Source organism: Chroicocephalus ridibundus, chromosome 4 (assembly GCF_963924245.1).
Source record: "Chroicocephalus ridibundus chromosome 4, bChrRid1.1, whole genome shotgun sequence".
In the NCBI taxonomy this organism is placed as follows: Eukaryota; Metazoa; Chordata; class Aves; order Charadriiformes; family Laridae; genus Chroicocephalus; species Chroicocephalus ridibundus.
In genome coordinates, this window is record NC_086287.1 from 5161101 (window position 1) to 5175346 (window position 14246).

The 14246-nt window shown below is 41.7% G+C and overlaps 1 protein-coding gene across 2 annotated transcripts in view; it reads left to right on the forward strand.

Moving 5' to 3' along the window:
* NAV2 (neuron navigator 2) overlaps positions 1-14246 on the forward strand; it is a 234703-nt gene that overhangs the window by 202367 nt on the left and 18090 nt on the right. For both annotated transcript variants that reach the window (XM_063331285.1, XM_063331286.1), the window contains 8 exons: positions 982-1005; positions 1125-1199; positions 6372-6455; positions 7088-7199; positions 7695-7840; positions 10451-10623; positions 13275-13428; positions 13953-14112. In XM_063331285.1, coding sequence (XP_063187355.1) covers positions 982-1005; positions 1125-1199; positions 6372-6455; positions 7088-7199; positions 7695-7840; positions 10451-10623; positions 13275-13428; positions 13953-14112 — 928 coding nt within the window. The remainder of the gene's footprint in view (positions 1-981; positions 1006-1124; positions 1200-6371; positions 6456-7087; positions 7200-7694; positions 7841-10450; positions 10624-13274; positions 13429-13952; positions 14113-14246) is intronic.

Here is a 14246-nt window from a genome sequence, read left to right on the forward strand (position 1 = left end):
GGGGGGTTGGAACTGGATGATCTTTAAAGTCCCTTCCAACCCGAACCATTCTATGATAATAGTTTGAAAAAACCCAGCACCTTTCGTTATTGACCTTGCCTCAAGCAAGGTCCATATGAAACCAAAACAGGTAGTACGTTGCAAGGGTGGAAAACAGACCTTTTCCTCTGGGCTGTTGTTTATAACCATGAGAGGCACAAGGAGAGTACTCGGCAGCTGCTGTCTAAGCTTCTGGTTTATGTGTTTGCTGCCCAAGCACCAGCGGCTCTTAATAGCGTGGTTTGATGGGTATAATTTTCATGGTGGCTGGTAGTGGACATGTTTACATAAGGACAGTGGAGTGTGTAACTTCCTCCCGCGTACTTCTCTTTAGCTGATAACTTTGGTTAGAAACAAGCCATAGTAGCCGCAATTTTTTCATGCAAGACCGCAAGGGGTGGTCACTACATCCCCTTTGCATCCTCAGATAGCTGGTTGTGTGTCCTCAGTTTTTCATCACCACAGCGCTTAGGCACTCCCAAATGGGAGTAATTTATTGTTTTTTTTCACGTCATTTTGGAATGCAAAAACGTGCTCTCCATCCCGTGGAGAGCTGGGAATGGGAGGAAGGGAATTGCCTTGGATCAGTCATGTTCTGTTACTGTCCTGGCTCTTCAGAGCCTTGCGCGGTCCATTATGCACGGAGCCAGGACTTCACCCTTCCACAGTTCAGACTCAGAGGTGCACTGGTCACAGGTTAGGAAGCGGAGCCCAAATTCCTTCCTGCAGGAAGAAGTACTCTACAAACAGCCTTTTGCTTTTTCCTGAAGAGTAAATAAATTAGGAGATTATCTTAGATTTAATATGGATGTGGGAATCCAAAACAAGGAGTTCACATGAGAGTTTTTGAAATGGAAAAAAAGAATCGAAAAATTCGATACGTTTCTCAGGCTGCTTATGTTGTAATCTCCTCATATATTTTCCTCTGCTTTTATTTTATAGCCTGAAGAGAAGTGCCAGTCCGAGGTAAGAGCACAATGTGTTTGACAGGCATGAATGTTCTGTCAAGACACTCTGCATTTTGTGTCTTGCTATTTTATTTCTCCGTATGATGGTGCAGTAAAGTGCTCTCTTTCAATATATAGATTCGCAAGCTACGAAGAGAGTTGGATGCATCCCAAGAAAAAGTGTCAGCTCTGACAACTCAGTTGACTGCCAATGTGAGTACATCTCTGAGAACAAACGCTACCAAGGAATGCATTTAATGCACCACCTACCACCCCAGTTTTAATAAGTGACCAAAAGATTTCATGTGGCTAACATTCTGTTCACATTACCTATGTGTTTAAAAAAATAACTACAGGCACATGGGACCTTTCCAAAAATAACATCCTCTGTCCTACTGAATTATCTTACGCCTTTCTTTAAGTACTGAATTACAATATTCATTTGGCTTTAAATCTTCACCATCTTCAGATCTTAAGAAAATCCTTGAAGATGGTGTCCTTTTTTATAAATAGTCTTTTGTTTTGTTATTTGGGTGGGATGAGGTACAGATGAAGGTTATAATCGGTGGGAATAAAAATTGGTGGAAATCTGGATTGAAATGCATTATACTTCGCTATTGCGTCAAGATGTGGGCTAATGTAGGTAACAGTGGCATAAGGGGCTCTGGGAACTAATTGACAGTTAGAGAGAGTGGACGTACCTGATTTTTACCAGTGTGGCCAATACTTCTGCCTGCTTCCTCTGAGGAATTTGATGAGTAAGTAATGTAAAACTCTTGGGGGGGGGGGGGGGGGGGGGGGGAGATTCGGAAGCCAGGAGGTGTTGAGGCAGCACTATGTATGACCCTGAGCAAGTTTATTTGTGTGTTCTGTGCTATAAGTCACAGATAGCAGAAATCTGCAAAACAGAAGCTTGCTAGAAAAACAAGCAATTCTAGAGTAAATAAGCTACAGATGAATAGTCGTCAAATTGGATCATGCTGGCATCCGAGTTTGTGGGAATGAATAAACATCAGAGCACGTGCTACTGAAGAGGACATTCTTGTCCATCAGCTCTCTGAATAGGTAGAACATGAAACCTGGCACAGTAAAGGACAGCTTTCCTCCGAGCAGTAACACCTGTCACAAGAAGGATTCGAGGGAAATCTACTGCTGTGTTCACTGCAGGCGTCGCAGTGCCTCATCCAGCTTGCAAAATGGAAAAGGAGAACCAAGAACACAGTTAATAGGGAAGTCAAGTAAAAGGGATTTGACCGCTCAGTCACTTTCCCAAGAGGAAAAGAAAAAAAAAATCTAAAACCTTACAAAAATTAAATCTTAACTTTTGCCTTCCAAATACAAAGGGGACTGGATACATGGGTTGGTTGTCATCCCGAGGCTTCTTTTATATGTGAGAAAGTAAGAACCAGATCCCCTTGCATACTTTTTTTTAATCATGTCGTTAAATAACCAACTTGTGCCCTTCAAACAAAGAACTTGTCAGCTGTGCAACTCATCTAGCTCTGCCTTAGCTTTGTCACGTTCTTCTTTGTATGATCCGCATCAAAAGAAGCGTGGGCAGCAGGTCGAGGGAGGTGATTCTGCCCCTTTACTCTGCTCTGGTGAGACCCCGCCTGGAGTCCTGTGTCCAGCTCTGGAGTCCTCAGCACAAGAAGGACAAGGACCTGTTGGAACAGGTCTAGCAGAGGGCCACAAAGATGATTAGAGGGCTGGAGCCCCTCTGCTGGGAGGACAGGCTGAGAGAGTTGGGGTTGTTCAGCCTGGAGAAGAGAAGGCTCTGAGGAGACCTTACAGCCCCTTCCAGTCCCTAAAGGGGGCCTACAGGAAGGATGAGGAGGGACTCCTTATCAGGGAGTGTAATGATAGGACACGGGGTGACAGCCTCACACTGGAAGAGGGGAGATTTAGATTAGGTATCAGGAAGAAATCCTTTCCTGTGAGAGTGGTGAGCCCCTGGCCCAGGTTGCCCAGAGAAGCTGTGGCTGCCCCATCCCTGGAGGTGTTCAAGGCCAGGCTGGATGGGGCTTGGAGCAGCCTGGTCTGGTGGGAGGTGTCCCTGCCCAGGGCAGGGGGGTTGGAACTAGGTGATCTTTAAGGTCCCTTCCAACCTGAACCATTCTGTGATTCTGTGTGTTCAGGCTCTGTAGGCTGTTGCTCAACAGAGATGTCAGCAGCCCGTCTCCAAGAGCAGTGAGTAGCGCACGCTGCTCTGTGCCTGCCCCACCTGCCATTTATTTGCCCGAGAAGTTGTGCGTGGTTACTACAACTCTCTTCGCAGAGAATAGTTTTTAACATAGTTTGTTTTTAATAGTTTGTTTGGGGGTAATTTGTGGTTTGGTTTGGGGTTTTTCCCCAAAAAAAGTTAGCATCGTTTATTTTTTTGATAAGATTCCATTTTTGCATCATTCACTTTGCTAAAATTTGGGGTTTTTTTTTTTATTCATGGTATTTAAACTTCTTAGGCTTTGACCTGCCCCTTACTTTTCCATAAATCAGCTACAGTCTGTTGCAGAAATGTTGCTGTAACTATCTTAGTAATATATTTCACTCTCTAGCCACCTCTTTTCAGAGAACATACTCTCTTTCCATGTAAAAGGCCGGGTTTGTTCCCAAAAAAGTGAAGACTAATAAATGCTGTTTGATAAGATACTGCTTTATGGACATTTCCTTTACATAAGAGATTATTTTTCTTAAAAAAAAAAAAAAAAAAAAAGCTTTTAACTTAGGCAATTTGAATTAATCTGTTTATTTAATTTATTAATTTTTTCCTGAGTTTTCCTGTATAGACACCGCAGCTTTCGTTGCCTCTCATGCTGTCAGGGCAAGAATTTTGAAAAGGTTTCACTCCAACTGGGAAGTGAAGATAACTCTTTTCCGTAGCTCACTGAACAGTTTCCAGATAGGAATAATTTAAAGGTGCCTGGGCTGGTTTTGAAAGAGCAACTTTCTCTTAAGGTTCAGGTCAAAGCATTAAGAGTTTCTATCCCATTATTCATCCATGTGGTCCCGCTTGCCCATTTATTTTTTGCTTTTGCAAAGTATTGCTGAGGATTCCTGAATATCGGTTTTGCTGTTCCCTGTTCATCCTCCCCACCTTTGCAACCTGTGTTTTTAAAATAAACATTTAGATTTTCAAACGTGTGTAGTGTGAGGTTTTAAATTACTTTTTGCTATTTTCTCACAGTCGCGGCTCTGCTTATTTTCATAGGGGCTGATGGGAATGGGAGATGCACATCCCGGTGTTATTGTACGGCTCACGTTTGTTTTCGTTGCAAATGTGAGAACAGTTATTTAGGATAAGTCAGCTGTGTACCGATGATGAATAAGTCTGGATTTAGCTCTGTGAAAGGTTTTGCTATTCTGTATATATTTAGGGGAGAGAATGTCCTTTTCCGCTTGGAAAGATTTTGCACAATTTGACTTGTCATTGTGTGTATAGAATTACTTTTAATGGGGACAGAAAAATATTATTTGTTCTGGTTAGTGTAGATGGTTGTGGCTAACGAGACAAATATATATTGAACTATGCCATTGTTCATTTGCATATGTAGCTGCATATAGATGTATATGTATAGATATACATGTATATCTGTAAATGGATAGATATATATACGTGTATATCTATAAAACAATGGCATATCATGGCACAAGAAACACAGTACCCTTTTATCAAGCTTCTTTCCATCTTCTCAATCTACTTTTCCTTCCTTTTACTGCTCAGTCATTTTTAATTCTTAGCTGATGTCCTTAATATAATCAACGTGGGGTTCTTGGTGCTCCGTGGGAAAAGAAAAAAGGGTAATTGGCCAAGCACCGGGAAATTTTGGTTGATATTTAGCAGGTGGACCTTGGTTGCAGGCAAGGTGCACCCAAATATTGGAGAAGTCTTTGGGTGAGATGCAGGTATACGAGCTGATAAAGCATCTGGCAGGCTGGCTACGATGCGGCGGTAGTCCCGTCGTCATCCGTATCCCTCTCTGCAGAGAAGACGTCTCTGGACTGAGCTGGCTGACTTGGCTTTCAGCATTCTCCCGTTGGGCAGGACAGTGAGAATCTCCACCTCTGTGACTTCCAGCATCTTTTTGCCTTAAATATCCACAAGGAAAATTGTGATCTCGTTGGAGGGAAGTTTCTGCCTGGCTTTCCTCTATCTAAAAAACTCGCTTTCTATTTTATTTACTGTTTTCTATTTTATTTTACTTTCTGGGGTATCCTCCTAAAACTTAGGAGTGATGTTTTGGGTTTTTTTACGTTCTTTGGGAAAAGATTTAAACTTTTTGTGAAAAGCTTTGTGGCAAGAGTTACCTTAACTGTGTGAGGGTACCTGAAAACTGTGACTAAGTAACCTTATACATGCTAATGATGGCCCACATAAAAAGTTAAAGATTAAATCTGATTTCAGAAATGAACAGCAGGAGGTGTTTAGAAATAGGGATGGATTTTTCTCTTTTTCCTCTCTACATTTTATGATAGCAGGTCTTTTCATGTCATTGCTTGCAATAAATAGATTGGGGATGTGGCTAGATAGCCAAGGACACCCTTCCATGCCTTTTTGGTATCAGGAATACTTTCAGGGGACAAGGTGTATTCCCTAAAGTGTCTCTTAAAAGCTTAATCTGTGAGATGTTTAAAAAAAAAAAATAAATTGAATCTAACGTGTCTTTATGTTTCAACAAAGTGGCAAAATGTCTTTTCCGTTTATCTTTAAACAGCCGAGAAAAGTACATGAAACTGGATTAGTTTGAGATGTGGCTCTTCAAAGGACCTTAACTCCTAGAGACTCAGGAGGTGGTTTTGGCCTCAGGTGTATTCTGGATGTAGGATTGCACGTTTTACAGAATAAATGAGAATTCCAAACTGGAAAAAAAAATAATCCCACTTTGCTGCTGTGTTAAGAGTATGTCTGAGATAACTGTCCTGGCGATTGAAATCATGGTGTCAAAGAAGTGGATGCAGCAGCTGACTGAGGAGCCGCCGCTAGGAAAGCTCCTGCTGCTGTGCCGGGTCACAGCATTGCTCCTACGTCTGGGTTTTCTAAAGCGTTTGGTAGCAGCTGCTGCCGAGCCGGGCGAGGTTTATAGCCTAAAACTGCATCGTTTCCTAGTGTTGTACATGAAAGGGCTGTCGTTTTCTAAAACGCTGAAATTGGTGTGTCACCTTTGGCATTTCTGATTTTCCACCATTAAATTGTTCCTGGTAATTTGTTTGCAAACATTTTGGCAGCATATGCTTTACTCATCTGACCTTTTCCCATCAGTGGTATTTTCTCCGTATCATTTACACAACAAACAGTGCAGCGCGGGAGGTGGTCCGTTTAAATACCTGCAGAAATGTCCTTGTTTTGCGGGGAGAGAACAAAGTGCTTCTGTATGGTTGAATTTTCAGGCTCACCTGGTGGCGGCATTTGAGCAGAGCCTGGGGAACATGACGATCAGACTGCAGAGCCTGACAATGACAGCGGAGCAAAAGGCAAGTTTGAAAAGTATTCGGGGAAGTCTTAACCCCTGTTTTCCAGCAGTGTTGCTCCCGCTCCTTCTGCAGTTGTGGGGGGGAGGAAAAAATATCACATACACCTTTTGCCTTAGTTTCCTCAATTGTGGTGATGGAGTTAAAACGTAATAAAAATTTGATGTAAAATACTCATTTTCCTCACTGGCATGTTGTGACAACTGATCATGTTATGACTATAAATTGTTGCTTTGGACACAAGTCTTCAGCATTGCGTATTTTTGTAATAAGTTTCTTCCCGATGCATCCACACGTGTGCACGTTCAAGAGAAACACCAAGAAAATTCCTCGCAAGACAGGCAACATTGGGGTTCGGGGCAGTATACTTCTGAATATGGGTTATTTATGTATTACAGAGCACGTACATTCTTTTGTATAATAACCAAGCTGTTTTGCGGCCTGTTGAGGGTGTGCTTCCCCAGGTACGCCAAACCTAATTTTTCATCTCCTTGTGCATATATATTCCATAAATTCTCTATCCGTTCTAGCTACTAATGCTCAGATTGAAATATGGCTTCTTTGTAGCGGTTAGATACCATCTGCGTTTTCCAATGTATCACCATTTTGCCTTTTTTTTTTTTTTCTTATTCAAGGACTCGGAACTGAACGAGTTAAGGAAGACTATTGAACTACTGAAGAAGCAAAATGCCGCTGCCCAGGCTGCCATCAATGGAGTCATCAACACACCTGAGCTCAACTGCAAAGGTGAGAAGCAAGCACCACGTATAGCGACAGTGCAGCGCCCTTGGGACTTTAGACCTCTTGGTAATAGCTGATGTAACCATCAGAGATCAGCCTTGTCTCATCACCAGGCTCCAGTTGCTTGTTTCGGTACCGCGCGGCGATTTGAAATGGGTACCCATGTAAATAGGGCGGTCAGTTCTACAGGAGTAAATGGATGCGTTGGGCGCATGAGAAGGCGTTTTAACAAAGCTTTTACACCTTCAGCGCGAGCTCGCTGAATTTACTGTAAGCATTTAGTAACTCGCCCGTCTAGTGGCCTGGGAAACAACAGGGAGCAGAGATCCCCATTTCAGAGCTGTCAAGCACTTGGCTTTATTGGCTTTGGCGTTTTCAGTAATTTCCGACATAAAATCTGAATGCAGTCCTGTCTTATCTCACTTCTCTTACTTATCCCAGTAATTCACACGTATATCAGATTTCTTACACAATTTTGACACCGCTTCCATTCACACCCAGGACCTGGAGCTGCTCAACCCACCGACCTGCGGATCCGAAGGCAGCACTCTTCGGATAGCGTCTCCAGTATCAACAGTGCTACCAGTCACTCCAGCGTGGGGAGCAACATCGAGAGCGATTCGAAGAAAAAGAAGAGGAAGAACTGGGTGAGTGTATTTGAGCAGATTGCGTGAGGTTGATGTAAAATTGTCAGAACATGCATGGTGAAATCTAGCCGCTCAGCTCCTCCTTCCTCCCCTCGTACAACACGTCAGCACAAGGACTACGCGCTGTTTAAATCCTGTGTAAACTCTCTTTTGAAGGCTTAATTGAGTCCTAAGTGATGTATATCCTTGTGTTGACTCTGCCTAGGATTGAATTTTAGCTTAACAGCCAAAAGGCCAGTCTTAAATTAGAAATAGCTGTCAAAGATCAATTCTGGCTAAAAGTAATATGGTGTCCAGTGCCTTAGGGAGAACTCGACGTCTGTCATTAAAGTAAAACAAATCCACAATGAGAGATCATTCTTACTGGTTTTTTTTTTTCTTTTTGGTGTGTGAGTGAACATGTTAGACACTTTAGGAACTCTGTTTTGAACTTTACCGTGGAGTTCTACAACAAAAAAATACCAGCCTTTAAAAATTTATTGTGATGGACATGTATTTTGCAAGATTTTGCAATACTTACCTTTCATTTCCCATTTTTCCTTCTTTGCTCATCATGTACTGTGTACAAGGTACCCTGTACTGGAGGAAAGGTACATTATATTAAACTCCATTTTGAATTAGACCATAACTGCCTTAGTGTGACCTAGTCTGGTTGTAGTTTGGACTAAAGTCTCTAGATCCTCTATCGTAGCCAGTAAAGCAATCCACCCCTTCCTTCCCACGGAATTTAAATCTCCCTGGATCTTTTGGATGTACTGGTAAATCTGTATAGCTACAGACTGTGGTTTGAGCTGGTAAAAGACTGGTTTGTATTTGCACAATGTCCTCTCAGAAATATTTATGAAACTCCTGAACTGTAAGGAACAGCTTCCCGAGAAGGTTCTTGGTTTTATTTCTCTCTTATCCCAGTGGTTTCATTTGGGTATCTTGCCAGCTCCTTCGTAACAGCAGTATTTCCACTCTGCCCCTTAAATAATTGGCGGTTGAATGGAAACAATGTCATCTCCAAATCCTTCTTGTGCTGGGTTATACATTAGTTATAGACAAAGTGAATTGCTGTAACTATTAAATTGCGAGCGACTCTTTAATTTGTGACACAAACCTTTTGTAATCATTAAGCCTTAGTTAAGAGAAACACTTTTTAAATTTTTGCTTTAGCTCGTATTCTTTGTTATTGTTACCTAGTAGATGTTATCCTATGGCAACCTATACTTCTTATTCACCAGATGACTATTTTTAAGGAAGATTAAGGAAACATCTCCTTATTATAAAGAGAAATAAATAGAGTTTCCATGAAGCAGAAGAAACAGGACAGTATTTTATGTTGTTATTAAAAACCAGCACATCGTTTCTGTAAAACAAAAATTGAAAATTTAAATCAATAATTTACTAAGAAAATAGATGAGTTGAGTCTCATTCACACATTGTTTTTTCCACAAATACTGAGGCAGTTCTCAGCCATGATCTTTTTGTTATTTATAGAAACAACGCAGCTGTCCATTCAGGGCTGAAACACCAGATTTTCAACATTTCTTACCATAGGAGTCTTTGTCTAGTTTAAAAATAACTTTCATCTCCTATTAAGCCAGCCTGCTTACAACATGTAATTTGTGATAGCGCTAAACAATGTTCATAGAGTATCCTGAGCTGGAAGGGACCCTTGAGGACCATCAAGTCCAAAGCCTGACTCCGTACAGGGCAGCCTAAAAGTTAAACCATATATCTAAGAGTGTTGTCCAAATGCTTCTTGAACACTCGGGATGACATCGGTTTAATCACATGAACATTCATTCGTTTTGTTGTTTGGAAAATGGCTGTCCCATTAAAAACGGTTATTGGAGTTGCAGGTAGGTAGAGAAGATTCAGTTTTTTTCACCTGGTGAAATACCTGTTCCTGCAAGGAAAAACACAATATTAACTTGGCTGTCAGCCAAAACATTCTGTCTGAGCTAAGGAGGAAATAGAATTTAAATAGTTAAGAGATTTGGGTCCGGTGTCTCCCTCAAGTTATGCAAAAAATGACCAGATGTTGTTTGAAACACCTGGGTTTGGCAAATACAGGGTTCCAGTTTTAAAGTAACTGTTGGTCTTTGTTGATTATTGGTCGTGTTTGTCTTAGCAATCCAAAGCTTTCCTTATCACTGGCTTTATCTGTTAAAACATGTCTTTTTTCCTTCCCCCACTTCCTTCTTGCTTGTGCTTCTTCCGGCAGGTCAATGAGGTAAGGAAGACCTACTTTAAACTCTGAGATACAAAGCTAACCCATCCATTGACATCACTAACCGTTCCAGCATCATTAACCTTGGCTGAGCCACATTACGTTGTAGCTGCGAATTGCTACACCATCGCTGTAAAGCTTGTTGCACTGAGCAGAACTTGCTATAAAATCGTTATCTTAGGAAGCACTGATATGCAGTCCTATTGACCTTATTAATCTCATAAAGTAGCTAAGGAAAAAAAGCTTTTTTTATTCTTTTTTACCCGTGTTAAAATATACGAGTATGGCTGTATCTTTTGGAGTATTTGCATGTTAGAGTTTTTACTCTGTGACTTTTTTTGCCTGGTTTCATTTTTAATGATGTGCCTACCGTTGTGGTCTTGTTTTTGCAGTTACGCAGCTCCTTCAAGCAAGCTTTTGGTAAAAAGAAATCTCCCAAGTCAGCATCTTCTCATTCAGATATCGAGGAGATGACTGATTCTTCGTTACCTTCTTCGCCAAAGCTACCACACCATAACTCCACTGTTTCCACACCATTGCTGAGAGCTTCCCATTCCAATTCTCTGTAAGTGATTTTTAAATTTTTAAATAGCAAATGGAGTGGAAGGCATCTTGCTGCATTCATAGAGGAAGAGAGCACTATCATGCTTTGGAGAGATCCAGTGTTTTCCATGCTAGCTTTGCAGGACATCTCTAGGCCACTTGACAGAAACAAGCAGAGACAAAATGTACCCTACACCATCCTGTCCCCTCTGTCTAAGCATCTGCACGTCTGTGTAAGCACTACAAGAATCTGAGAGCTGCTCAGCTACGTGCGCTACTAAAACCAGCTGTTCACCATGAAGCCACGGCAGAAGACCCAGTGGGCCAGACAGGATTGTAGATCAGGGCTGGTCTGTTGCCAAGGATGAGTCCTACTCCCAAGCATCACTTACATTATCTCCCAGTGCGGGGCTGTGTTTTGGGTACAGTCCTTAACCCCGTCATACTGGCAAAAGAACGAGCAAAGATCACCGTTTCAGCTACTGTAGTCAAAGGAGATTACAGGCAGAGGACAAAAAAGCTGAATTTATATATTCAGGGAATTCAAGATATGTAAGCTGACTCCCAACACAGTACCTTTGCATTAGTGTTCAGGAAGCCAAAAATGATTGTATCGTTACTGTAGTATAATTTACTGTTTCATTGGGGTGCTCTCTCAGCAGAACATATTGAGTATAAAGGGTGTTTATAGCCAGGGTGACCTTGGAGTGCAGAATTAATTGGATCCATTGCTGTTAATGAAACAAGCCAGGCCAGCCTGGGATTTTGTTTTCTCTGTTGTACTAATCTGCAATGATGAGTTCCCAATTAAGTTGACAAATTCAGATAAAAGTAAGGATTTACTGGAAATCAAACATCATGGTCTGGTGATAAGGCTGAACTCATCCAAAAGCTTGTGCCTGATGAGTGGAGATGATCCGCTCCTCATTTCTTCTGTACCTCCCCAGCCACCTCGGCCTGGTCCTTCCCTTGTGGTGGCTCTGCTACTTCTCAGGCAACTCCGCTGAGCCGATGCCACGTGCTAAATTCTGTGGAAAAAAATAATTTGGCAGAAACGTGAACAGGTTTTTCCCCAGGTTGCTGGGTTGGATCAGCGCGGGGGGCTGAGCAGACTCTGGTGAGCGCGGGGACGTGACAGCAGCACAGCCGAGAGCAGGCTGGGGAAGAGGAAACAAATGTGCTCCTTTGGGTAGTAGCAAGCTATTGTATAGCTTCATCTGTGGGCCCAAACCATACCCTTCTGCTTGTGTTTGTATGCGAATGAGATGTGGACTTTAAAGCCGGGACTTTACATTCATGGGAAGGTCACAGGCAATCTTGATGCTTCGTTTTGGCCACCTGTGAAATCAAGTTAAATAATTGCCTTACCGCACTGCTTGGAGTCTAAACTCACGTTTTAGTATGTGCTTGGAAAACTTTGTAGAACAGATTTTCTGTAAATTCTATCAGTAGCTTCGTCACTTGAGTGTAGGATAAGTAAATTTAGAAAGTTGTAAGAGGCAGTACTGTGAAACATATAATTACCAGACAGCCTTATGACCTTGTTGACGTCATGCAAAGCTTCCAGCCTGATTTCAGCTCAGATGCGTTTGAGTAAGTACCCAAACTTGAAGTTCTGCCCATCGCTTGTTTTCACAGGAAGAGGTGAAAACAATAGCGATAGTTTCCAGCCATATAACAGCGATGAAATGTTCGTAGCAGAAGATAATCCCCCGTGGATTTTTTTTTTTTAAAGCTTCTCCAGTCTCTTGAGCCTAATTCAGTGAGTTTCTGGTGACTGCAGCAAATTGTGCTTTAGAAATCGAAAGCCAGAAAATTGTCAAACGATGATCTCGTCTATCGTCAGTCAAAACGCTGTGTGCATACGTCTCATCTTGACATGAAAGCTAAAAAGCTGAACATGAGAAAAGAGTAAATACGTGAACTGAGGGAAGGCTAGAGCACAAGCAAAACTTGTGTATTTTGGCTTACTGGCCTTTCGGTGGGGAAAACATCTCTCATTAACCTGATTTAGAGAGAGACGTTTTAAATGAAATCTCCCTCAAAGCATGCAGCTGTGTAGTTGATCTTTATATAGATACACTTACGAATGTGCTGAAATGTTACTCACCCAGAATCTCTTTTTTTGTGGGAGGAGGGAAGAAAAATGCCACCAAAAATTTTTTAAGCTTGAGTGCTTTAAAGCGAGCAGGAATTTATCACGCTTGAATAGGTGTAGAGTTCCAAAGCCCTCCAGAACAGTTCAGGGAAACCCAGCTGTGCACACCTGGTGAGCTTTAAATCTGTCTGTAAACTCATCAATCTCCAACCAACTGATGTTACTGCCTGCACCCCCTTAATTTATTTAGATTTTGGCTTTAGAAGTTTTCCTTTATGGCAACTACCATGAAAAAAATGAAGACTATCCAACAGGAGGTGGCTTACAGAATTCTGTGTCAGATGCTGATTAAAGAAAAATAACCTTCAGACATATTTATTTCACTAGTCTCTAATGTTTCCATGACCTATTTAATATCTGATTTATGGTATCGCTAATCCAATAAGCCAAAACTGTTGCCTGCTTCCTGCAGAATAAACCACTTTTTTTGCTCCTTCCTTAAGAAGTGATGGAGTAGCACTATCTGAAAAGTGACAGGTGGTCTCGTTCAATGTCGGTTTTTCAATCTTCTCCAGTATTTCTGAATGCACTGATAGTGAAGCTGAAACAGTCATGCAGTTACGGAACGAGCTAAGAGACAAGGAGATGAAGTTGACTGATATTCGTCTAGAAGCCCTTAGCTCCGCTCATCAGCTTGACCAGCTTCGGGAGGCGATGAACAGAATGCAGGTAAGAAATAACCACCCCAAATATTGCAGTCTACATTGATGCGTTAAAGATTGGCCAACCCTGCCACACAGTGAAGATCTGAAAGAAGGTAAATTTGAAGTTTTTGAATGCTTACTAAAAGTTGTGTCTAGCTTTACGCCAGTGTTAAACCTTGTACCTTCATCAAAAGGTACAATTCTGCTGCCCTCAGCTCTCCAGCTGTAACTGTTTCAACGCTAGAAACCTATGAGGACATCACTTTGTTGACTGTTGGCAACCTCTTGAAATGTTCCCGTGCTGTCTGCCTTAAAGTAGCTGCATTTCAGTGTTTAGTGAATTCCCACATGTTTATGTTTTCTGGGATACTTTGAAAAGTTTCATGGAAGGGACGTTGTAATTATTAAAATCATTAATTTATTACAAGAAATTAAAATTGTTATGAAAATGGCTTTTCTGCTAAACTGTTTCTGCTAAACAACTTACGTTGCTCTCTTTCAAGCATACGTTTTCACTGTGTCTTCTAATTCCTGACTTGTCTTTTCAAGAGTGAGATAGAAAAATTAAAGGCAGAAAACGATCGGCTGAAATCTGAAAACCACGGCAGCTGTAGCAGGGCTCAGTCTCAGGTTTCCATTTCATCCTCTCCAAGACACTCAGTGGGTCTCTCTCAACACAGTTTGAACCTCACGGAGTCAACCAGTCTCGGTGAGTTTAATGAGAAAGGCGGTGGGCAGGTTTTATCCTGCACTTGGACAATTTGGTTTGGTTAGCCATGGAAAAATGAAAGCATGAAAATTATTAACAGTTGAGGTGTGGAAATATGTCAGGAGCTGGCGCAA